Below are 23,258 nucleotides of genomic sequence, written 5' to 3' on the forward strand. Positions count from 1 at the left end.
AGGTACGAGAACAGTGCACTCTTGGATGGGGACAACTGTCAATGAGACAGTATGAGTTTACATTTATGTAAACACAAGCTGAAAATAAAGAAGAGGGCTTCAGCTGAGGAAGATTAAAAACCTGCCATCTCCAATCAGAAACACAAGATTGAAGCATTAAATAAATGTACACATGGCCACATCCTACGTACTGCAGGTAGAGTCATATTCTGAATCCTTCTTCCCATTACAGCTAACGTGCAGGAGCTCAGGTTTCTGTAACAATGACTGACCAGCCCCTCTGTGAAGGCCAGCTGCCAGTGGCCAATCCCCCCCCCCCCCCCCCCCCCCCCCCATCCTCGTATCGACCTGTTACCGTGGCGTGTACTGCTAATGTGCTGTTACATAATGATTCAGTTTGACTTGGAGTGACTGTCCAGATGAAGCCATGTGAATGGTTGAAAGGCTTTTTTAGCAGCTTGGCATCCTGCCCAAAATACAGCCGATCTAATATCTAGTGCAGGTTCAAGATCACAGAGGACAGAAGGTTTGAGAGGGGCTGTCACAGATTATGTTCAGTGGAAATATTAGTTTGGTGTCTTTGAAGTGGAGAACATCTGGCCTGCACTGTTTGAATGTATATTTCAGCTAATGGTGAGGAGCTAAGCTCCTAGGTTAGCTAGTTCCCTTTTTGTTTCTGAAGACCGGTCCCATTTTTTTAAAATTCGCCTTTTAAAATCTTCTCTTAAAACAATTTAAATCACTTTTCTAAGTATGTAGTTTGATATTTTTCCTCTTTGTCAGATTAGAACTAGTATAGGGAGAGAGTAAGAGGTGATATGAAGCACAAATTTTATGCACAGTACCTTGCAAATTCTGAATCTGCCCCTCATTTCTTTATTTTGCTAGGAAAATGGGTGCAGTGCAAACATACATGAGAATGCAGTAAATAAGGCAAAAACAGAGTTTGTATGATTCTAATGAGCTTCAAATTCAGTACTTGGTATCTTTATTTCTCAGCACAGCCTGAACTCGCTGAGGCAGCTTTCTTATCATTTCTTTAAGAAGTCTTCAGGAATATTTCTCCAGGGTTCTTGAAGGACATTAAGAGCTCTTCTTTGGGTGTTGGCTGCCTTTTCTTCTGTTCTCTGTCAAGGTGATTCCACACTGTAGATAGATCAACTTGGATGGCTCAAAGGGCCAGGTGTATCTCTTAGGTCCTGTGTCAGGTCTTTGCTGGATTATTTCCTATTCCTTAAGCACATGACTCTCAGATACTGTTGTACTGTTTTTAGGCCTGACACTTCTTTTTTTGTCTTCCACTTGTATAGTTCCTCAAAATTTTTAGGATACACTGCACACCATGCTGAAATTGCCATGTTTTTGGATAATAACTCTTCGGGAATCACCTTGCTGGTGCAAAAATGCAATTTTATGCCTGTCAGATTGTGTTATCTTTGGCATTTGTTGTAGAGTCAACTAATGAAATGGGGGAAATTATGTTTTTTTTGCAACAGGCTGCTACTAACAAACTGTCTAAATGCCATTTAAATTGGCTCTTTGCTGAGTTGTCTTTTATATGTAGACACAACACTGGTTCGTCCCTTGAGTTCCTTTTTATGCTTGAATGATTCATAAGTCAGTGTGAAGTGGTAATTCTGAAAATGGTCAGGGACAAGGACTGGACTAAAAATGAGTGAAAAAGTAACCAGTGTCCAAAGAAAAGCCGGGAAAACTGTTGCTCCAAACCAATTCAAAAAATTACAAGAAAGTCTGGCTCCTTGGAAGCAAAATAAAGAAGGAATGAGGGGTGGCTCAAGAGTTTTGCTTGTTAAACGTGTCTTGGATTAATATAGGCTAGTTGATCAAAAGCTAATTACTTATTATTATTTAATTATCAATAATTTTAGCCACAAATTCCACATAATTGCTGCTTCTTCTTCTGAAGACATAAATGTCTTGCTTTTTTTTTTTTATTGAAGATGTCAACAATTTTTGGCAGATGTAACAGCAAAAACTGCTGCTGCCCTGAACTCTGAAATTTCCCAGTCAGTGTTGTGGAAATCTCTGCAATGTATCTAGAAATCTGTTTCTGTGTGAGTGTCTGTTCTTCAGTATTCTCAGTAGCTGCTCATCTTGTCTGCTTCAAACTCACTAGGTGTATTACTCATGATCTGAGTAGGCGCAGTATCCAGTTTGGCATAGTTTGGATTAGTGGTTCTCATATTTTGGCTAAAGGTTGTTCTGTGTTATGCTTTTTTTTTTTTAGGGAGCATCTGTAAATTGTAGCAACACTGACAACTATCACAAGTAAACCTCAACCTGCAGGAAACATTGCAGGGAAATTTTGTCATAGTTTAAAAACAGCTGATGTCAGTAAGTATGGCTGAGTTTTTCATGCTTGAGCAACTTCCTAAAAATATTAATGTTAGCTCTGCTCTCAGGCTCATTTTGTGGGTTTATTAGCACAGACATTTGGTGAGAGTATCCCTATAGTCATCCTCTTTTAAACACCTAGGGAGTAAGGATGGTTACCTGCACTTGTATTTCCTTTATTAAAAGATGTGAGAGCATATTACTGCTGAGTAGAAGCACTGAAATTGTGCTTTTGGTTAATTTTATACCCCTTGGACTCATTTATTTTTACCTTTACTCTGTTTTTAAAAACCTGCTAAGCGCATTTTTTTTTTTGAAAGAACTTTGAATCAGTTGTGCTTGAAACATGCCTCTTGGGAATGCACATGTCTTGTTACCTTCACGTATAATAAAACCAATCTGGCAAATAGGTCTTTTTTTTATTGAGCAACAGAGGTAAAGACAAATGTCTGCAGTTATGAGTGAGAAATCCTGATTGAGCAAACACGGAGGAGTGACTGGAGGGAGTGGCATTCAAGGAAATAGAGGGAGTGAGATTACCTGCTCCTCTCTCTCCCTCTCTCCTCTCCTCCCTCCTCCTCTCCCCCTCCCCCTTCCTCTCCCTCCACTCTCCTCTATCTCTCTCTCCTCGCCACTCCTCTCGCTCTCCTCCTCCTCCCCTCTCTCATCTCTCTCTTCCTCTCTCTCTCTCTCCATGCAGTCACCTCCCTCTTGGGGAGTGTACACAGTCCCGCACTCTCCCCTTGCTTGTTCACACACGCTTTGAGCCTCATGCTGCACACACACACACTGTCCTCTCCACTGACCTGACTGTGTTGGTTGTGCACATCAAAGAAGAAGAGCTTGGGCTCGGGAAGGACAGTAAGATTTCGGACTGGGTGTTGCGGTCTGTTTGTGTTCATGCATGTGGGAAAAATCACAGTGCCAGCACTGATCCATGCAGTTGGGATAAAGCAAAAGAAGTGATTGAAGTGGGCTTCTTTTTTTTTTTTTTTTTTCCTGCTTTGCCTTGCCGCTGAGGACAGAGATAAACTTTTCCCCACTCGAGGACCTGCTACTCCTGCTACTTCTTCACCGGTGACAACTTACTCGACAGGGTGAGCCCTCGCTCTCCCCTTTACTCAACTGAGTCTTTTTCTTCCGTGTTGTCTCTTCATGTGGGTGTCGCTCCCTCTGATCTATCTCTGCAGTTTGACATTTGCTTATTGATCATTTACTCTTTAGACCTCTGTGCACAAATGTGTGTTTATGCATGTTTGTGTGTGTGTGTGTGTGTGTGTGTGTGGTGTGTGTGAGTGAGCTCGCTTTTTTCCCCCTGAAGGTTTAGACTCAGGACTGTGGGTTCATGTTTAAAGACAGGCTTGAACAAGATGAAACAAAAAACCTTTTGCAGGGGAGCCATCTGTCTGAATCTGTGTGTAAACCTTTTCCTGTACAGCTCACATTTATTGTGACTGGCACTTGTGCTCTTTAGTTAATTATCCTGCAACCTCAAACTTGGAGACAAGGGCCTCTCATTTGCTGCCATAAGCGTGGAGGTATTTTCTATTTTTTCTGATGATTTAAAAAAGAAGGGAAAAAAAAGGCAGTATGTAACTAAGCTGTAGAATGACATCATCACCTTCATCAACATCAACATCATCGTCCAACATCCCAGTCAGGTCATCTCTACCCACAGATGCTATTTATGGAGGCATCCACCTTCAAAACAGTCCATTCGTCGAAATATGCACCTTGTGTTGGGATTCAGTCTGTTTGAGTCTTTTCATTAAGCCTGCAGTCCTGATGCCTCATGTAGAGGTTTTGGAATACATGACTGTCCTGAGTGAGGAAACTGTAAGACTGAGCTGGGATACGATCAGACGTTTCCCGGCGTATTAAGAAACCGGTACTTTGGTTGTTGATTGAATGCTGCTCTGTATGTAATTGAGCCATCATCTTATGTCTTGTGTCAGCGTATATTAAGTCTTCTTAGGAAATAAATGTGTCTGTGATTTGTATCTAATTGTTTTGCAAATTATGTTACATAGGGATGTCCTTCAGAAGCTAATGGATTTTCAGCACGTGAGCTGTGCACTTTCTCCAACCAGGAGCTAATGGAAAACTCTTAAGGGTAAAATTGTGTTAATGGGATTCCTGCTCCCTATGATGCCTCAATACATGGCTGGGTTGAGTTTGTTTTACTTCATCTTTGCACCATCAGTTCAGACGGTTACAATTTGGGTCATTCTTCCAGCTTATGACCATTTCTATCAGTAATTAATCAATACAGTTCACAGTTCTTCTTCCATGTTTGAACAAACCCTGGACTCTGACAGGGGAAAAAAGAAAAGTCAAAACTGTAAGCAAGGATCTTGGGGGGGGTATCAGGACTCCGGGAGATTGGGATTGAACCACTGACCTTCCAAAGTGTCCTTGGGCAAGATACTGAACCCAAAGACTTCCCCAACCAGTATGGATGAGTGATAGAGAAGTGCTGTGCATGCACATTAGAGTGTAAAGTGCTTTGAGTGGTCGACAAGACTGGAAAATAACCATTTACTTACACAGACTTTCTTGTTTCAATTGCTGTAGTTTTCCTACACATGCAATTTTACTGTGGAGTGGAGGATTTCTGGGAGGCATTTGGCTGCATTTAAGCTTTTACTTCCTAAAGAACAGATAATCAGATCTGTGTGATAATCAAGTTTGTCTCTTGACCTTCATGTTAGCACAGCGGCTGTTTTCTTAGAATAAAGGGTTATCATAACTGCAGAAAGATTACCAAAAAAACCTGCAAAACAACACAAGAAATTGCCATGTTTCTAGCAATTACAATTTAAATATACACACTCCCATGCAAATAAATTCAGCAGGGCTTTATGTTTCACGCTTTATTATTTCCATATCCTGCATATTTGATTGCTCAGATTTGAAGATTGTGACAGATGCTGTCACATAATGGGGGATTAAAAAAGTCCCTGAAAGTAGATCTCATTGCATCTTCACATCAGCTTCATTTCTGTCCATCTTTTGAATATAAATAATGGAAATCCTACAGCGGAACTCCCATTAATTCCCCCCCATCCTTGAATCCATTGCTCTCATTTGGACCATCCACACCCCGCTCATCCGACTGCTGTATATGTTAATCATTAATTCGCTTTGTCTCTAGGTGAGTTCGTACGCCTGTAAAACTGCCTGCCAGGAGAAAAGGACTCTGAACGAACCTGGATGCCCGGGTTTCCAAAACATCCATAAATCGTGCTGGAAGGTTAGACGCAGTTTGATGAAACAGAAACTGAGATGGTTTGGAGATAGCGGTGCGCCAGTGTTATTTCTGTGTGAGTTTGTGATTCACTGTCAGGATATCTCCAGGTAAACAAAGCGACACAGGCGGGCATATCCTGCCTCATCCTTTCATACTTACTCACATGTGCGCTCGATTGCAGTGAAGCAGCTCCTGGATTATCACTGTGGCTGTTATCCTATTACAAGAGAGAGGTTGTAAGCTGTCATCTGTGGGTGATATCAGACAGTCTAAACAAAGGGAGGTGTGTGCCAGTCAGCCGCACACAGCGATGCAGGGTGCTCACACCTGTACAATCCTCGTCTTGAATTTCACTCTGTGCGTTTACAAAACATGACGTCTGCAGTTTGAGAAGGCAGTGCTCGTGCCCAGTTTTTTTTTTTTTTATTATTAAAGATAGCCGGTTTTAGGTTTGGTGTCTGTGTTTCTATAAGGATCACATACTGATAGGGTTTTTGGAGGCGAGAAGCTGGGCACCAATAAGTGACCTTTGAACTGTGAAACCCCTCCCTCAGCTCTGAGCTGGTCAAAGAAAGGAGTGGCTGCTAGTCTACATGATTATGACTTATGAGGCTCTTAAGACAGCGTCTAGGAGAGGATGTATATACAGCTAAAGACCTACAAAGAACTCTGGCAGAACAAACCAGATGTACAATATATCTTTTTTTAAAGAGTCATATCTGTGTTTTCAGTTTAGTTTTATGACTATTTTTACAGCCCCCTTAATGCGGTTACCGCTGTGACTCACTGGTCATGGACCAAAATAAATTTCCCTCTGACAAAAACGACTGCATCTCCTTTTTTCTTTTTTTCTTTTGCCAGACATAAAGCCTGTCACAGAAGTCCTGATGAATAAAGTCGTTTTTCTGCTGTCAGTGAGCATGCTGTCTGCTGCTGGCTGCCTTTTGATCAGCGAGAAGCCACAGTAAAAATAGCCCGGATAGTGTTTCCGTCATCAGTTCTGAGAGGAGTAAAGACAGGCCGCCCACCACCCGGCAGCCTGCTGCGTACCTGCTCCAAGACGCAGCTGAAAGGAAGCTGCCACCGGCCTGATTACAACCCGCTTTAGATGTGACAAGATGTCTTAGCTGTCGAGCCTGGAAGCTTCTCCCTCTGGTCTTGTAAGCCTCAGCGCTACATGAACGCTGATTACAGCAGTCCAGATGTGGTCCGGTTTGTAATTGCGTGCAGCTCGCTGACTGATGCATGCAGTCCTAAAAATGTGCATCAGAAACCTCAGTTAAAAATGGAAATGATGCCAAACCGTCCAGCAGAAAGAATACGTTATATATTGACAGACAGCCAGCATCATCTGGAGAGGTTTGGAGACCCTTTGTGAACTTTGACTTTTAAATCCAAATCTTTTATTAGTGTGGTTAATGATTATTTCAAACTGTGGAGCATCTGGTTTGTTAAATCTTTTGCATCGACAAAAATGTGAATTTAAATATTTTGTTTGCTATCTATTTGCTATCTATCTATTGAAGATATATATTATATTTAAATACACTAATGTGGGTACTGTAACAGTTCTGTGGGTGAATTCTCCTCATGCCTTTATGACTGTCTGCCCTATTTACAGTTAGGCTTATTTAAGTTCCAATAAGGAAGTTAACAGTTTTTTTGTTGTTGTTGTTACAAAGCAGATAAAGCAGAATAGAAGTCATAAAAACCTGATAATCACCATGAATATGTTTTCAAAACAAAGCTACAGACATGAACCTGTCTGTAAGGTAAGCTTTAGAGACACCACCCTTCATGCTCCACATTTTTTAATTTGATTTGATTTTTAAACTGCCTTAAGCAGCCATTTCCGTACATTTGAACAGTCAGCATTCACACCAGTTTGGTAAACTTTGCTTATCTTTAGCTAAATGTAACATTCAAGTGTACATTTAGAGAATCTCTAATTTGTCCATCATTTTAGCTGAGTATACAAAAGTTGTTTTTTAATCTATTACCTCTCCCTACTAACAGCGTTGGGAACAACTTTGAATTGATAGTTTCACAAGTTACTAGTTAACTCACAGTGTTGCACAGTGTACATGAACTACAGCAAAAATTGTTTGGAGAGCAATTTAAAAAAAAACAGAGGTTGCCAACTTTCTGCAGAGTCAGTCGTTACAGACCTCCAAACTTTATGTGGCCTTCAGATTAGCTCAAGAACAGCATGTAGAGAGCTTCATGGAATGGGTTTACATGGCTGAGCAGCTGCATACAAGCCTTACATCACCAAAATCGTCAGATGCAGTGGTGTACAGTAAAGCACACCGCCACTGGACTCTAGAGCAGTGGAGACGTGTTCTCTGGAGTGATGAATCACGCTTCTTTGTCTGGTAATCCGATGAATGAATCTAGTTTGGTGGCTGCCAGGAGAACAGTACATGTCTGACTGCATTGTGCCAAGTGTAAAGTTTGGTGGAGGGGGGATTATGGTGTGGGGTTGTTTTTCAGGAGTTTGGTTTGCCCCCTTAGTTCCAGTGAAAGGAACTCTTAATGCTTCAGCATACAAGATATTTTGGGTAATTTCATGATCCCAACTTTGTGGGAACAGTTTGGGGATGGTCTCTTCCTGGTCCAACATGACTGCACACCACTGCACAAAGCAGGGACCATAAAGACATGGATGAGTGAGATTGGTGTGGAAGAACTTGAGTGGCCTGCACTGACATCCTGACATCAACCTGATAGAACACCTTTGGGCTGAATTAGAGCGGAGACTGTGAGCCAGGCCTTCTTGTCCAACATCAGTGACTGACCTCACAAATGCTTTCTGGAAGAATGGTCATAAATTCCCATAAACACACTTCTGGGATGTCAGTCAAGTTCATATGCATGTGAAGACGAGCAAATACTTTTGGCAATATAGTGTATGTAATGTGAAATTAAATCTCCAAGGAAAAAATCTATTCAACTTTTGTTTTTTATACAATCACTTGTTCTGCTCAAAATGAAAAATGTAGGTTTTGTTGGAGGAGCTAGTTGAGCATCGTGTTAGTGTGGTGGTGCTGATTCCTCCTCAGACTGAGTGGTTATCCATGATGAACTGAGCAAGAGCTGTACATTTGTACATGCGTCACGCAAAGGTCGAGTGTGTAGAGCAGGCTGGCTGACAAATGCGCTACCCGGGGCACGTCTCTGGACAGAGCAGTCGGAATGAAAGAAATGGGGGGGGGGGGGTTCGGATACAGTTGGGAATGATAATCGAAAAATTTTCCTTTCATGGCTTTATTTGCAGCTTCTTGAAACACTATGCAAGTATAAATGTACAGTATAATTAAACTACTAGCTTAATTAAAGGCCTTTTTAAGACAATTTCCATCATTATTATTATTTTTGTGTTATAATTAATCCAGCCATCTACTGTATATTCACTGGCTTCCTGTGTGTTTCAGGATTGATTTTTAAGATTTATTGTATGATTTAAATCCCTTAATTGGTTGGCTCCACCATATCTTACTGAACTCCTAGCACCTTATGTTCCCTCTAGGTCACTGAGATCTGCTGACCAGCTACTCCTCAGAGTTTCAAAAACTAGACTTATTAACGGGGGGATCGAGCTTTTTCAGCCATAGCCCCTAAACTATGGAATGAGCTGCCCCCTCATGTTAGGTTCACCTTGCATGTTTTTAAAGTATGCCTTAAACTCATTTTTAATCTTTGGCTTTCAACTCAGAGTGAGAGCTCTGTGTGTATGTGTGTGTGTGTGTGTGTGGGGTGGGGGTGGGGGGGTTGTTTATTGATTTTATTGTGTTATCCTTTGTTTCATGTTCAGCACATTGGTCAACCTTGTTGTTTTAAATGTGCTTTATAAATACATTTGGATTGGATTATTCCAGTGGGTGGAGTGAAATTTGGTGCAGATGCTAATTTCTTCCTAAAGATAAATTCAACATCTCATGTGGATCAGAATTTAATCAATACTTGCTCTACGCCTCTGTAGCATTTCTAATGAGCCCCACCCCCTTTTCTTTCACTTTGCTTTAAATCATTTCAACATTGTATCTAAGTTTCTCCAACATTTTCTGTCTAATTTTTTTTTAAGCCTGTTTATTATAGTAAACAATTGAAACTGAACTGAATATTTGGAGAAATGGAATTTGAAGATCTGTCATTTGGTCCTGTAAACCACTGGTAGCCATTTTTCTTCTGTTTAAAAAATTTTTATAGGCACAAAGATTAATCAGTTGATCAAAAGTAAGTGCATGAGTTTAACTGAATAAGCTGTGTTAACACATTGCTAGCTGGAGACCTATTTCTGTGTGATCATTTTAAGGAGAAACTTAAGCAAAGGAAAAGAGAAGATGCACTATTATTCAAGTTATTTTAGTCTATTTTTAGTATTTAGGTTATTGAGGATGAGTAAAATATGTTTTTGTCCCAGCAGCAATTGCTGACAAGGTAACTGTGGTTATAGCAGTCATATGGATGTGACTGATGACTGATGTGCATTTGAGTGGCAATCAGAGTCTTAAACACCTCAGAAGTGTAGATCCTTCTCAGGTTTCCCTGCAACAACACGGGGCTCTCTGTCACGGCCTCAGGGTGGGAGGTGAGAGGTTGAAGGGTAAACTGAGACATGAAGTCCTGTTTCACACCTCTGTAGCATTCTTCTTCTTTGCTTCCTGTTTGCTTTCTCTAGACCTGATTTTTTTTTTTCTTTTTTTTTCTCCTTCTGTTGGTCTAAATCCTTGCTCGGCCTCTTTTCAGCCACACCTGCGTCGTGTTCACCATGTGTTTATTTAGCCATCGTTTGAAAAACCAGAGGGCAGTCCACATAAAACAGGAGAATGATGTCACTGTTTTTAGTGTCAGGATTTGTTTTAGGTGTCTGATTTGTAGGAAAACACAAACTTGTAATGGGTTTATACCCGCTGTTGTTGTTCTTCGAAGTTCCTGGAGCTCTCTGTGTCTACTGTACATCGTTGTTTGGATCCATTTTTGCGTTCTTGTCCATCAGCCGCCTCCACCCCTAATTCATAAGTAATGACCATGCAGCAGGCAGGCAGAAAGCCAGCCAGAGTAGCAGAGCAGACATGCTGGCTGGCCAGACCTTGTCCCAGTGGACCAGAGCCACTTATCTCTCACAATAATGACATATGCATCGACTGGCTTAAGGGAAGTGGCTAAAAAGAGAGTGAGGATTTGGGAAGTTGCAGGTTTTCCCTCCTCCTACATTAAGTGTAGCAGTTTTTATTGAGAGCTTTGTGATGACATTGGTATTATTGAGACAAACCATCTGTCTGTAATACAAATACAAAATAGAATTGCAATCATTACTACGGATATTGTCATTCACAACGTGCACACAGACGATCCAATAGGGAACAAAAGTGAAAATGAGTGAAAATCAAACTAATCTTAAAACTATATATACTTTGAAGCACAAATATTTTTTAAATGTTCTCTCAACCAGATCCAGTATATAGACTGTTACACTTTAGGTTAGCCTTTCATAACTAGCTTTATAAGTCTATAAATAAAAATGGATGTGCTTAAAGTAGATCAAAGATTGTTGATTTAAGAAAAAAGGGTCCCTGAGCTGCTCACTTTTTCTACCGTAATACATTTCATTCATGTTCAGTAACTCACTCAGTAGTGTCTTGTTTATTTTTAGATATTCAACTCTTATCCTTTTGGATGCTTTGAAGTACTAACACGGAGAGAAACTCACTGTCATAATGCACTACATTGTATTTTTGTGGTGTAGTTTAGATGCTCATCAGACACATGCTGACCTAAAGTACCCCAAAATTTCAGTCTGAATGCTTGTTTTATTGCATCATCATTGAATACATTGCACTGAGTTATTACATGGAACCCAAGCAGTGTACCTCATTTCCAAATGAAGTGAGAAGTTATCTACCAGTTGCTGCTGAGCTATTTGCTCGGTAATTGTTTCTCCAAAGTCTGTTTGGACAAGAAACGGTGGATAGTTGGCATATGAAAACAAGCAAAACCCACATCATTAACACATAATCGTTATAAATATAGGACAAAAAATACTACCCTGTGGAACACCACACGAAATGCACTTCTGGCCTGAGACAGCTGAGGTCCTGAAGTTAACCGTTTACAGTGCTCTGAATGTAACTTTGTCCTTAATACACCCAAACAAATATTTAAAGTTTGAAATTAAAATTAAAAAGGAAAAGCTGTTTGTAAGATGGGTGATATTAATAAATGTTCCTCTTTTTCAGAGTCACACAGTAGGTTCTTGTTATTACACGGCAACTGCAGGTCGCTAGGGAAAGATGTCTGTTACTTGACTGCTTGGCGAATGGTTGGTGCAGGTTGCACACTTGGTTTTACTCTCTGAGCTGTAGCGAACCTTGGAAAAAAGTATGATGCAAACTGGAAAAGGAAACCGTTTTCCTTCAAAGTAAAAGCTGTGCCCTACTGCTGTAGCCAATACATTTCAAAAGGTGCAACTTTTACTTTGAAGGCGAGCGGTCTCCGTTTCTGGTTTGCATCGTGCTTTTCACAGTTTCATTACTGCTTGGCAAGCAATTTGCAAGTTGGCCTCTTCCATAAAAACCACTGGTGACCATGGTAAACTGCAACCAAAGTAATCACAAGGAGGGTTTTGGTGCAACACCCCCTCCTCGTGATCAATTTCACTCTAGCAACTATCAGCAACCACTTGACAACTTGTCCTTGAGAATATACTTCCCCCTAGTGACCCAAGGGGTCACTCACCTTTGCTGCACGTCACTGATCTTTTACCCCAAGTTTCCTGCCTATCTGCACCTACTGCATATTAAATGGAGGCAAAATACCCCATTTTTTATTTTTGTTGCATATGTTTGTGACTGAGTACCTCTGCCATCGCTGCTTTGATCTGAAATGTCTGTGATACTAATTTTGTTCATTTTGTGGGGGTCATTAAATAATACAATCCTGTGCTTTTGAGAAGGAGCAGGAGGCTTAACGCCTATAAAATCCTCTGTCACCATAACTGTGTGAGATGGATGACTCTCCTTGACTGAACTCTCTTCTTCTCCTTCTTCCCTCAGATGACATGGCGTCCTCAGTACCGCAGCTCCAAGTTCCGCCATGTGTTTGGTAAGGCCGCCACCAAGGAGAACTGCTATGATGGCGTGCCAATCACACGCAGCGTGCAGGACAACAACTTCTGTGCTGTCAACCCACGTTTCCTGGCCGTCATCACTGAGTGTGCTGGGGGAGGGGCCTTCCTGGTCCTGTCTGTCCATCATGTGAGTATCTGTACCTCGGGGCAGGTTTACAGGCAGACTGATGTGACACTTTTAAAGTGGTATATGCAACATTTCCCTCACAATGCAGAAGAGATCCACTGTTTGCCTGTTATGTTGTTCCAGTCAGGAAAAAAAGAGACCCAGATTCAAAACCTCTGACAGGCAGCTGTTGTCATGATGGAACCACAGCTGAGGTAATCAGATGGGGATAGGCCTACCTGTCCATTAAAAATAAACTGAGGAAAAAGTTGTGACAGTATGGAAGAGATTTGATATTAGGTGTACAGGTAGTTGCCCAAGAAAGTGTAAAACTGAATTGTCTGGTTCTTTCCTCTCTGGTTTCATTGAAACTTTCACCGTCCTGCACACTGCAAGTACAAATTTCACACATACCTTGAGCCAAAATCAACCAAAAACTTCTCACTTCTCAGCATTTTTCCTCTGACCTCAGATATATATTTTTTTTTTTTCTTTGACCTTGCGTGCATAACACACCTGGGACTGATTATAAATAGCTTGGAATCAGTGCAGCCAAAAGAATCTCTAAATAAAGTAAAACTGAGGCTGCTCATTTGCTACAACCTAAACATCACATCGTTAGTCTGTCTCATTTCTCCCTCACTCTCCCACACATGATTTATGCATATCATGGCATCTACCGGTGTTATCATCTACAACAGTGAACAGATAAAAGTAGTCGCTCACGTTCTAAGTAGAGTTTCTGTCTCGCTATACCTCTCCAGCCCAGAGTAATTCATCAGGCTGCACACCTCTCCTTACCTTGTCTCTCTGTTTGAGTTATCGCCATCCTCCTGGCATGGGTAGGAGTTGCATAGGAGCTTAGGAATGACATAACTCATGTTCTGACCCCTCTCTTCCCCTCCGTTTCACTATTCAAAGGATGTGAAACTTCAGGATTCCCTCCCCTCAATCCCTTCCACATCCCAACTCTGTGTGCATATACAGATAGGCTATTGTTCTGTGAAGAAACTAGTTAATGAATACAAATGCAAGAGCACATGTTCTACTTTTTGTGTGCATATATTAGGTTTGATGGAAGTTCAAATAATTATGTCATTCTTTTGTTCCAAACACACCTTACATACCTACAAACTAGATTATCATTCAGGAATGTCAGTTTAAAGGAGGTTCTGTTCATACAAATGGCACAATTAGCCGACTTGTTGAGGCAGAAAATCTTTTACCTTGTAAGAGCATTGTTGGGTGTGTGTCAGAAACAGTTGGTGTAATTCTACCTTCCTTTTGAGTTGTTAGTTGTCATGTCATTTTGTAGTGTTGGCCTTCTTGCTGAATGAAATACCAGCCCTAACCTGCACAAATCAACATGTCATGTTTAGATTCTTGGAAATTTCACTTCCCTCTGTGCATGTGGCTGTCAGATGTCATTAGTTTTATATTAAAGTGGAAATCCACCGATTTTAAACATTAAATTCTTGTCGAGCTCTACTTTAAATGGGAAAACATGCATCAAGTCTTTGGTGGTTCCAGAGTGGGCTCTGTGAAGTCTGATAAAGGCCCTCCAGGGATGTCACTCAAGTCAGTGTTGGTTGTAGCCACAAGGTACAAGTCTCAGTCCCAGTGAGGTGGGGTGGAACTGACCACCCATTTAGCATCACTTAGCAGCTAGGTCCAGATATTTCCCAGAGGAGTTGGTAAAGAGGGACAAAGCTTTGAATTCATCAGGTGAAAACAAATTCAACTCCAGTTGAATGCTAATGTTATTCCATAAACAGTATGCTCAGTGTGTAAAGATAAAAGTATTTGCCACTGTAACTACATTTAACATGTAACATTTTTATTTACATCGCTGCCCATAAGTGGCTGAAAGATCGAGTTCATAGACATTACCAGTGTCAAACTGCAGCCCGAGCACTCCAAACTCAGAAACAGGGCTGCACACAGAGGTCAAGAAAGCAGCTTTTTATGTGGGCAGCTCTACTCCTTGGATTGAGCTACAAAAAAAAAAAAAAAAACGCTGAAATTACAGACACTAGTTCTGTGATTTTACAGACATGACCTTCAAGGGCACTTCAGGGGATTGCTACCATGGTTTGTTTGTTTTTTTTTTCCTTAAAATTATTATTTTACATGTTTTTAAACAGGCTGCCTTCTTGGCATTATAGCCACTACTCTCAAACATTAATTTCAGGAAACATACTGTTGTCCCACTTACTGTTGATAAAGGATTAAACTGTTTAAATGGGCTTAAAGGTAATTGAAAGGTCTTTAGTCTCCCATTTTTTTGTGTGTGTCTGTGTTTTATCTTCTTCTTTTAGGGCGTTTCTATATTTATTTTGACATAAGGAAACATTTGTAGTTAAGCAAGTCACATAATACCAAACGGAGAGGCTAAGAAGCAAAATGGAGTAAAATTTATTGTTAAGTTCATCTTCTGCCCGAGGCTGAATAAATCTGAAAGTGAAGTGAGCAGCCAATTAATATTAGACATCAGAGTGGTATCAGTTTTCTTTACAAGTGAGCGAATATTGTCATTTTCCTAAATGTCTATGTTTTGTATTTTAATTTCTGTCAGACGGGTAAAGTGGACCCTCAGCACCCTCGAATATCGGGCCACAGAGGCAACGTGTTAGATATCAAATGGAATCCCTTCAACGACTGCTGCATCGCCTCCTGCTCTGAGGACGCCACGGTTTGTACAGCAAAACAGGCACAAAGCACTTTTTCACTGCGGTTTACTGATGTGTCCATGTTGTCTTCATGGGATATGAGCATGTTACAGCAGGGAGATCATTTTATAGCCTTCAGAAAAGAGCTAGAAGTCATTCCTCACATTCCTAAGCTCTGACCTGGCAGATGCTCAGAGCAAATCCCTGTAGACAGAGAGTGAAAAAATAAAGTTAAGAAGTTTCAGGCATTTTTTTTTTTTTAATGTGTCTTCCTCTGTTGGCTGTTCTTCATAGATTGAAATATATGGTTTGGTATGTGTCTTTGTTAATTTGGTTCTCTCTGTGTGTGTGTGTGTGTGTGTGTGTGTGTGTGTGTGTGTGTAGGTTAAAGTGTGGGAAATCCCTCCTCATGGTGTGTATAAAAACATTACAGTACCATGGAAGGAGCTCCAGGGTCACAGCCGCAGAGTGGGCCTCATTGAGTGGCACCCAACTGCTAACAACATCCTTCTCAGTACTGCCTACGACTACCAGGTAACGCAGGTGTACGCACTCACAAACACTACCTCCAACGCAAGCTTGGAGTCATTTATGGCCGAAAGACAGTAAGATAATGAGACATGAACTCAGAAAGCACTGTGACCTTCAATGATTTGTAGCCCCTACAACGAGGGGCTACAAATATTGCACACAGCATCACAAGCACTTCATTTGTTAGTCTAAGAATTCAGATCATTTTGGGCTGTAGGTGCAAAGTCAGCCTTTCTTACAAATCTGAACTCCTGAGATGCATGTTCCAGTTACTGCCTATGTTTACACACATACTGTATATGTAGGCCTCCCGAGTTTAAACAATTCTGTCTCTTTTCATTCACACAACTGAGTGCAATAGCATGAATTCCTCTGAGATAAGCAGAGTATGCACTGTTATGTCCATTCGTGCAACCATTATGTACCACACTCTGTAACAGCACACCTTTCAGCCCTGAAACTGGTTGACTGTAACATTTAGAAACACTTTTGTCTGTGCCTAATTTTTTTCATACAAAATAATTTACTTGTAGTACCCTGCTTTAAAACTGTATTGTGTCTGAGTTCTTACCTAACCTTCTGTCTGTTTGCCTGTCCTCCTCCAGATAATGATCTGGAACCTGGACTGTCCAGAGCAGGTGATAAAGAACCCCGTGCGGACCATCAAGCACCACGCAGATGTGGTCTTGTCGATGTCTTTCAATACAGATGGCAGCCTTCTCGCCACCACCTGCAAGGACAGGAAGGTCCGCCTGATGGAGCTGCACTCTGGATCGCTGCTAAGGGTACTGCTGGGCCCACGTGTGCACTTCTGTTGTTGTTGTTGTTGTTGTTGGGACATTAATTTGTTTACCCCATCATATCGTTAGGACTCAACACCTTTTTTTAGGGGGAAAAACAGCAAGTGACCTTAATTTAAACACTTTAATTTTAGGTTGAAGACTCGATTTAAGGTTAATTACCTTATTTAGAAGCAGTAAATTGTATCATTTAGCAGTAGGAAATAAGTGGGAGTTCCCTGCTTGTTTCTCTCCTCTCCCTACGGGGGCACCCAGGCACTCATCCAGCACTGCACAGCCAGAATTCATACCTTTGGTGTGGCCTGGATCACTGAATAGCTCCACAGACCTCTGGGTCACCAGCTAGTGGCTCACACACTTTGCATCAGTCTTTTCTCACTTCCATTTCCCGCCAAGCAAACTCACACAGACACATAAGAAACATTACATCACAGTGGTGTAATACAAATGCTTCCAAAGCTCTTTATATGACTTAAAACCTTTATCATATACATAAATGTTCATCAGGGCTTCATCAATGCTGCATGTATGTGTCACGATTGCAGGAAACCAGCTGCAAGACGCACAGAGCCAGTAAGGTGCTGATCCTGGGAAACATGAAGATGCTTCTCACATCAGGAACTTCTCGCTATAATGATCGACAGATAGCGCTGTGGGATCAGGTGAGAGATGCTGCAGAGCGACTGGCAGCACTACAGCAAGACTTTTACAATAGAATAAAAAAAGAGGAATATTCATAGCAAAAAAAATTCTATTTCAAATCTTACATTGGGTATATTTACATTGTACAGCTTATCAGTAATGTGTTAGTTATTAAAACAGCTAATTCTAAAAATTTAGAACTCAAAGATGTTTTATATATCCTATAAGCAGCAAATATTCCTGTTTCTGAATTACGGCCTAACATCTACGAATCTGGAGCATTTTGATGAGAATTTGCAAAATCGGGACAGACTGAAGCTGATAAACATAGTAACACAAGCATTCGTGCACTATAACTACCTACGGGTCTGGATGTTGGAATAATGAGAGCACCCTGTTCCCTGGGGGGATCTTGGCTAAAAATAGTCAGGCTGTTGTGAGTAATTTCTAGTAAGTTTGATATATTGAACACTGATATCCAGAGATGTATGTAGAACCGCAGCAGAAGGAAAAAAACGAAAATCAGCAACAACAGAAGGGCCACAAATAAGCGAAATCAAAGCTTACAGAGTATTAATAGTAATACGAATGAAACAATGGTCAACATATTACATCACCACTGGAGAGGTCATGACTTTAGGCAGCTTCATTTCCCGGCCTACATCATTAAAACCTCTGAGCATTAGAATAAAAGAAGTTAGATAAAATAACAAGTTTGATGCTGTAAATATATGTAGAAAGAAAATATTAAGAGTAACGCTGACGGAGGGTGGAGAGGATAGAATATTTTGCGCAGGAGTCGTTTTCTGTGGTTTTCCTTCTACATACAATACATTTCAAAAATTATGGCTGATCTCCAATGTTAAAAAGACCTTCTAAGGCTACTTTGTGTTTCTACTCACTTGCGTCTCAGAGGGAAATGATGTGCTGCTTTTGACAAACGTGCATCCACTGAACACAATTTTAACGACTACAATATGTAGTTTTTAAAACCCAGCCTATTCTGTGGTTTTATTTTAAGTGTTCAAAAAGGCATCAAACATTTTCCAAAATGCTAATATCTTACCTGAATAATGATCTCATGACCAGCCAGATTCATGCTGTTGACCTTTTTGCACAGGGAACATTTTTTTTTGCTTGTAAAATCAGAGTTGTTGTTGTATTAGTAATTTCTCTGAATGCGTGCTTCACTACCAAACACCCCTCAAGCCTTTCTCAAGTACAACTCTGCCACCTAGTGGATGAAATGCACCAGTTCAGCCACTCTGCGAGTTTACCTGAGCAGTTCACTGATTCCTGTGTTCAAGTGGAGCCAAAGTTATTTACCTCATAGTGATTATGTCATCACTCAGACCGATCACACCTAGTAGTCTAGTAGTAGTCATAGTTGGTGTGCCAGAGTGGCGTGTTGTGATGAGTTAGAGTGTATCGTGGGCGGAGGATTAAGGCAAAGCTCGGATTAGGGATTGAGCACTCAGTATTGCAGAGTGCTTCTTATGGAGCCGTGGATTTAAATCAGTGTTTTGATATCAGGGGGACTTTTCTGTGTGTTGTTCACATCAGTGGTGCTTAGGTCATGTGTTCTAACACGCTTTAGATCTTTGTGTGTATTTGCAGGATGATCTGTCTGTGCCTTTGCTGGAGGAAAACCTGGACGGTTCGTCAGGGGTCATTTTTCCTTTCTATGACCCCGACACACACATGCTCTACCTTGCTGGGAAGGTGGGACTCGGAAACATGTTCAAATCATAATAATCATATTAAAATCTTCATGCAGAAAATATATTACTGTTACAACGACATCCCTTTTGGCTTTTAGGGTGATGGAAACATCAGGTATTATGAGATCAGTTCAGAAAAACCCTACATTCACTTCTTAACAGAGTACCGCTCACACCTACCTCAGAAAGGACTGGGTAAGGAACACACACGCATAAACATGCACGCAATTTTAAACTTTAATTAATGTCACCTACACTTTACTTCCTAAACTGAGTGTGTAGAAGACGTGGCTGTTGACCCCTGTTTGGAAACACTGTGCACCTTTAAGCAAAGCTGCTGTGCAAATAAGCCTGCAATATTTGCATAGCCAAACCAGCTGATCAAAGCAAGCTTGTAGCTCATGTCAGGTGACAGGCAGCAACAAGTCAAATGTGCAGTCTATTCTCAGATTTTAAACTCATATTTTACCCATGTGTTGTGATTAAAGTATATATTATAAATGAACGAACTGGACTGTAGTAGCTCTCCTTTATAAAGTTACTCAGATACTAGTTAACCTCACACAGATCAGTTTAATATTAGCTGCGGTTTGGCTTATATTTTACCACCCAGCTGATGTTAACTTCCTCTGTGCTATGTTGACTCTCCTATTAGCCTCTGCTGCTGAGACGTGCCAAACATGAACAGCATAGGAGTCAATTAAATAGAGCAGCCCCCCAAATCAGCTGTTGTCATGATATCCAATCAAGTTTTTGAAATCATGATTGGACCATTCCTACATTACTTATGCTTGTGCTCTGTGTGATTTTAATATAATGTGGAACGAGGACTGGTACCTTTTTAATCTTTCAGTGAAGCTGCACTGTGTGATCAGAAGGTTCTGGGTATCTCCTTCAAGATCATTTTCTTGTGCATCTCTGGACTTTCAGCCACTTTCAGTGCTACTGTTAGATGCAGTCATATGATTTAAAAAGTAAAAAGTACACCCTCTTTTAATTCCAAGGTTATATAAAATGGTTTTAAAATTTGGTAAATGCAACCTCAGATGAGCAAAAACATGACATAATACATCGTGTTATTATTTATTTAACAAAAGTTGAGCCAAAATGCAGAAGAAATATGTGAAAAACTAAAAACTTAACTGCTTCCATAGCAGATAAAAAGGGAAGTAGCAGCCAGGTGCTGCTAATCAAATGCACTTGATTCATTGATCATCAGCAATTGTAAGCACCTCTATAAAAGCAGACATTTTTGGCAGTTCTGATGTGTGTTCAGGTGTATGTATTAAACCAATGCTAAGTAGGAAAGACCACAGCAATGATCTTAGAGAAGCAACTGTTGGTGCATCAGTCTCGGAAGGGTTATAGAACCATTTCCATTTCTACAGTGATAAAAGATTATTCATGAATGTAAAACATTCAAGACAGCTACCAGTTTCCCCCAAAGTGGACGTGCCAGAAAATTCACCCCATGGTCAGGCTGTGCAATGTTCAGAGAAACTGCAGAAAACCCAAAAGCTACATCTCTGACTCTACAGGCCTCAGTTAGCCTGTTAAATTTCATGATGGTAGAATTAGAAAGAACTGAACCAGTGTGGCTTGTTTGGAAGGGTTGTTAGGAGAAAGCCTTTTCTTCCTAAAAAAACAAACAAAAACAAAACAAAGAAAAAACATGGCAGCACAGCTTAAATGTGTAAATTGCATCTTAACAAACTTTTGGAACAATGTCCATTGGACAGATGAGACCAAAGTGGGCATGTTTGGCCATAATGCACAGCATCACATTTGGAGAAAACCTCATACCTTATACCAACTGTCTAGCACAGTGATGGAGGGGTGATGATTTGGGCTTGTTTTGTAGCCACAGGACCTGGGCACTTTGCAGTCATTGAGCCATCTGTGAGTTCCTCTGAATACCAAAGTATTCTATTCAAGCCAACAGAACGGCTGAAAAAGAAAAGAATCAAGGTGTTGTAATGGCCAAGTCAAAGTCCAGACCTCAACCTGATCGAAATGCTATGGTGGGACCCTAAGAGAGCTGTTCATAAATAAACCCCCACAAACCCCAATGAACTGAAGCAACGCTGTAAAGAAGAGTGGGCCAAAATTCCTCCACAACAATGTGCGAATGATTGTTTTCTATATGACTTTTAAGTTATTGCTGCTAATGTGGTTCTACAAGCTACTGAATCATGGGGTGCACTAATACAAAATTTTCACACACTGCTTCTGCATTTTGATTTAGTTTTTGTTAAATAAATGATGACACAGTGTAATATGTCATTTTGTTGTTTATCTCAGGTTGCGTTTACCTAATTTTAAAACCTAGGAAGGACTAGATGATATTTAATTAAGTCTTTATGTCCATAAAACCTTAGAGCTGACAGAGGATGTACTTTCTTCTTACCTTCCTGGAACTCTTGCGTCATCTGCTTGCACTTGTGCTTCTGAGATGCCTGTGTTTGATGAAGTGGCCAAAGATGTGGGACACCAAATCTACAAAGTATAGCCAAAAAACTCTTACTCTTCTTAAAACAAAAACTCCTTTGGGCTTGGCAACAGTGGGGTCTTCAACTGAAAACTGCTGAAAACTGCGACCATAACAAGATTTCCAGGGAGCAATATAAAAATAACAGCAACACTGGAAGCTGGTCAAAGGTGCACAAGATCAGACAAACTGAAATACTAATTTGGATTTGAGAAGACAAGAGACACGTGTAATGAAGATGATATAAATCAAGTTGATGTCAACACACTATGTTTTTGTAAGTGCAACAAAAGCTGAGTGTTACACTGAACGTAACAAGGGTGAGAGCAAGTGAAAGAGGCCGACAGGGAAGGAAACTTTTTTTGATCACAGCTCACTTATTTGTAGATTTCCTATTATAAATGCAGTGCATCTTACATTGAATAATATTTTATTTATTAAGCAAAGAAAATAAATACAATCTATTTGGGTCTGTGCGTTAACCTGCAGGTGTGATGCCAAAGCGAGGTCTCGATGTGAGCTCCTGTGAAGTTTTCAGGTTCTACAAACTGGTGACAATCAAGAGTCTCATTGAGCCTCTTTCTATGATCGTACCCCGCAGGGTAGGTGTTAAACAGACTCACAAGACACCACTGTACAAGAAAAAAAAAACTTCTGAGCTTAACACATTTCAAAGATCTAATGCTGACTGTTTCTGAATCTGCTGTGTATGTTTCTAGTCGGAGTCGTACCAAGAGGACCTCTATCCAATGACGGCTGGATACAGGCCTGCTCTGACTGCAGAGGAGTGGCTTAGTGGCATGAACAAAGGTGAGATAAAAGGAATGATTGCGTGTGAGATTTGTACATGTAGATGCTGGGGCCTATTTGTCTTCTGTGCGCTCTGAAATTGCATTTATCTGTCGCCTTTAGTATTCCATTTCAAAACAAGAGTTCATTTAATTCAGTTTAGCACTCAGTCTTTATCTCCACTAATGATTATTTAAGTCACTAATCATCATCCTTTGTTTTCTAGGTCCATTGCTGATGTCTTTGAAGCCTGGAAGTCAGATAGCAGAGTCCTTGTCAGACATGAAGGCACTGGGGAACTCACTGGACACTCGCAGGTCTCAGGGCAGACCAGACATGCTCCAGCTCGCTTACATTCAGGACCGACTGGAAGCCAAAGAAAGCAGAGCGGACAGCACCCACACAGAGGATGCCATGATTCATGCACCTGTCAGCAATGGGGAAGATCTCTCATTTTGCTCTCCTCCCAGAACAGAGAATGAGGTGCTGAAGGATTTAGCTTTTTCACACATAAAGTCAGAAGTAAAAGCGATATCAGTTTTATTTAGTTACACCCTGGTCAGTTATTCTTTATGGACTTGGGTTTATGGAACATATAAAACAAGTGTGCCCTACTTGTTACTTAGTCACTAAAAATGAGTGCATGTCCCAGGATGTTTTTGCAGCCTTTAGTTTGAATATTCTTCTTATATGGTTGTTTCATTTGAAAATGATAAACTGTTACACGCAAACATACATACATCCATTTTCTTCCACTTATCCGGGGCTGGGTTGGAGG

At 40.7% G+C, this 23,258-nt stretch overlaps 1 protein-coding gene across 4 annotated transcripts in view; it reads left to right on the forward strand.

Annotated features, from left to right (window-relative positions):
• The window catches only part of coro2aa (coronin 2Aa), a 51,405-nt gene that overhangs the window by 22,734 nt on the left and 5,413 nt on the right, over nucleotides 1-23,258 (forward strand). Inside the window, exons 1-12 of one of the 4 annotated variants that reach the window (XM_030735860.1) lie at nucleotides 3,154-3,216; nucleotides 3,381-3,452; nucleotides 12,661-12,861; nucleotides 15,416-15,532; nucleotides 15,894-16,043; nucleotides 16,646-16,825; nucleotides 17,386-17,502; nucleotides 19,100-19,204; nucleotides 19,302-19,398; nucleotides 22,181-22,293; nucleotides 22,411-22,501; nucleotides 22,707-22,963. In XM_030735860.1, the coding sequence (XP_030591720.1) occupies nucleotides 12,661-12,861; nucleotides 15,416-15,532; nucleotides 15,894-16,043; nucleotides 16,646-16,825; nucleotides 17,386-17,502; nucleotides 19,100-19,204; nucleotides 19,302-19,398; nucleotides 22,181-22,293; nucleotides 22,411-22,501; nucleotides 22,707-22,963 (1,428 nt within the window). In that variant the 5' untranslated portion in view covers nucleotides 3,154-3,216; nucleotides 3,381-3,452. Of the gene's footprint in view, nucleotides 1-3,135; nucleotides 3,217-3,380; nucleotides 3,453-6,707; nucleotides 6,965-12,660; nucleotides 12,862-15,415; nucleotides 15,533-15,893; nucleotides 16,044-16,645; nucleotides 16,826-17,385; nucleotides 17,503-19,099; nucleotides 19,205-19,301; nucleotides 19,399-22,180; nucleotides 22,294-22,410; nucleotides 22,502-22,706; nucleotides 22,964-23,258 lie in introns of those variants that run through there. The other 3 variants (XM_030735875.1, XM_030735867.1, XM_030735851.1) reach the window with 3 other exon arrangements.

The sequence above is a fragment of the Archocentrus centrarchus genome, chromosome 1 (genome assembly GCF_007364275.1).
Source record: "Archocentrus centrarchus isolate MPI-CPG fArcCen1 chromosome 1, fArcCen1, whole genome shotgun sequence".
NCBI lineage: Eukaryota > Metazoa > Chordata > Actinopteri > Cichliformes > Cichlidae > Archocentrus > Archocentrus centrarchus.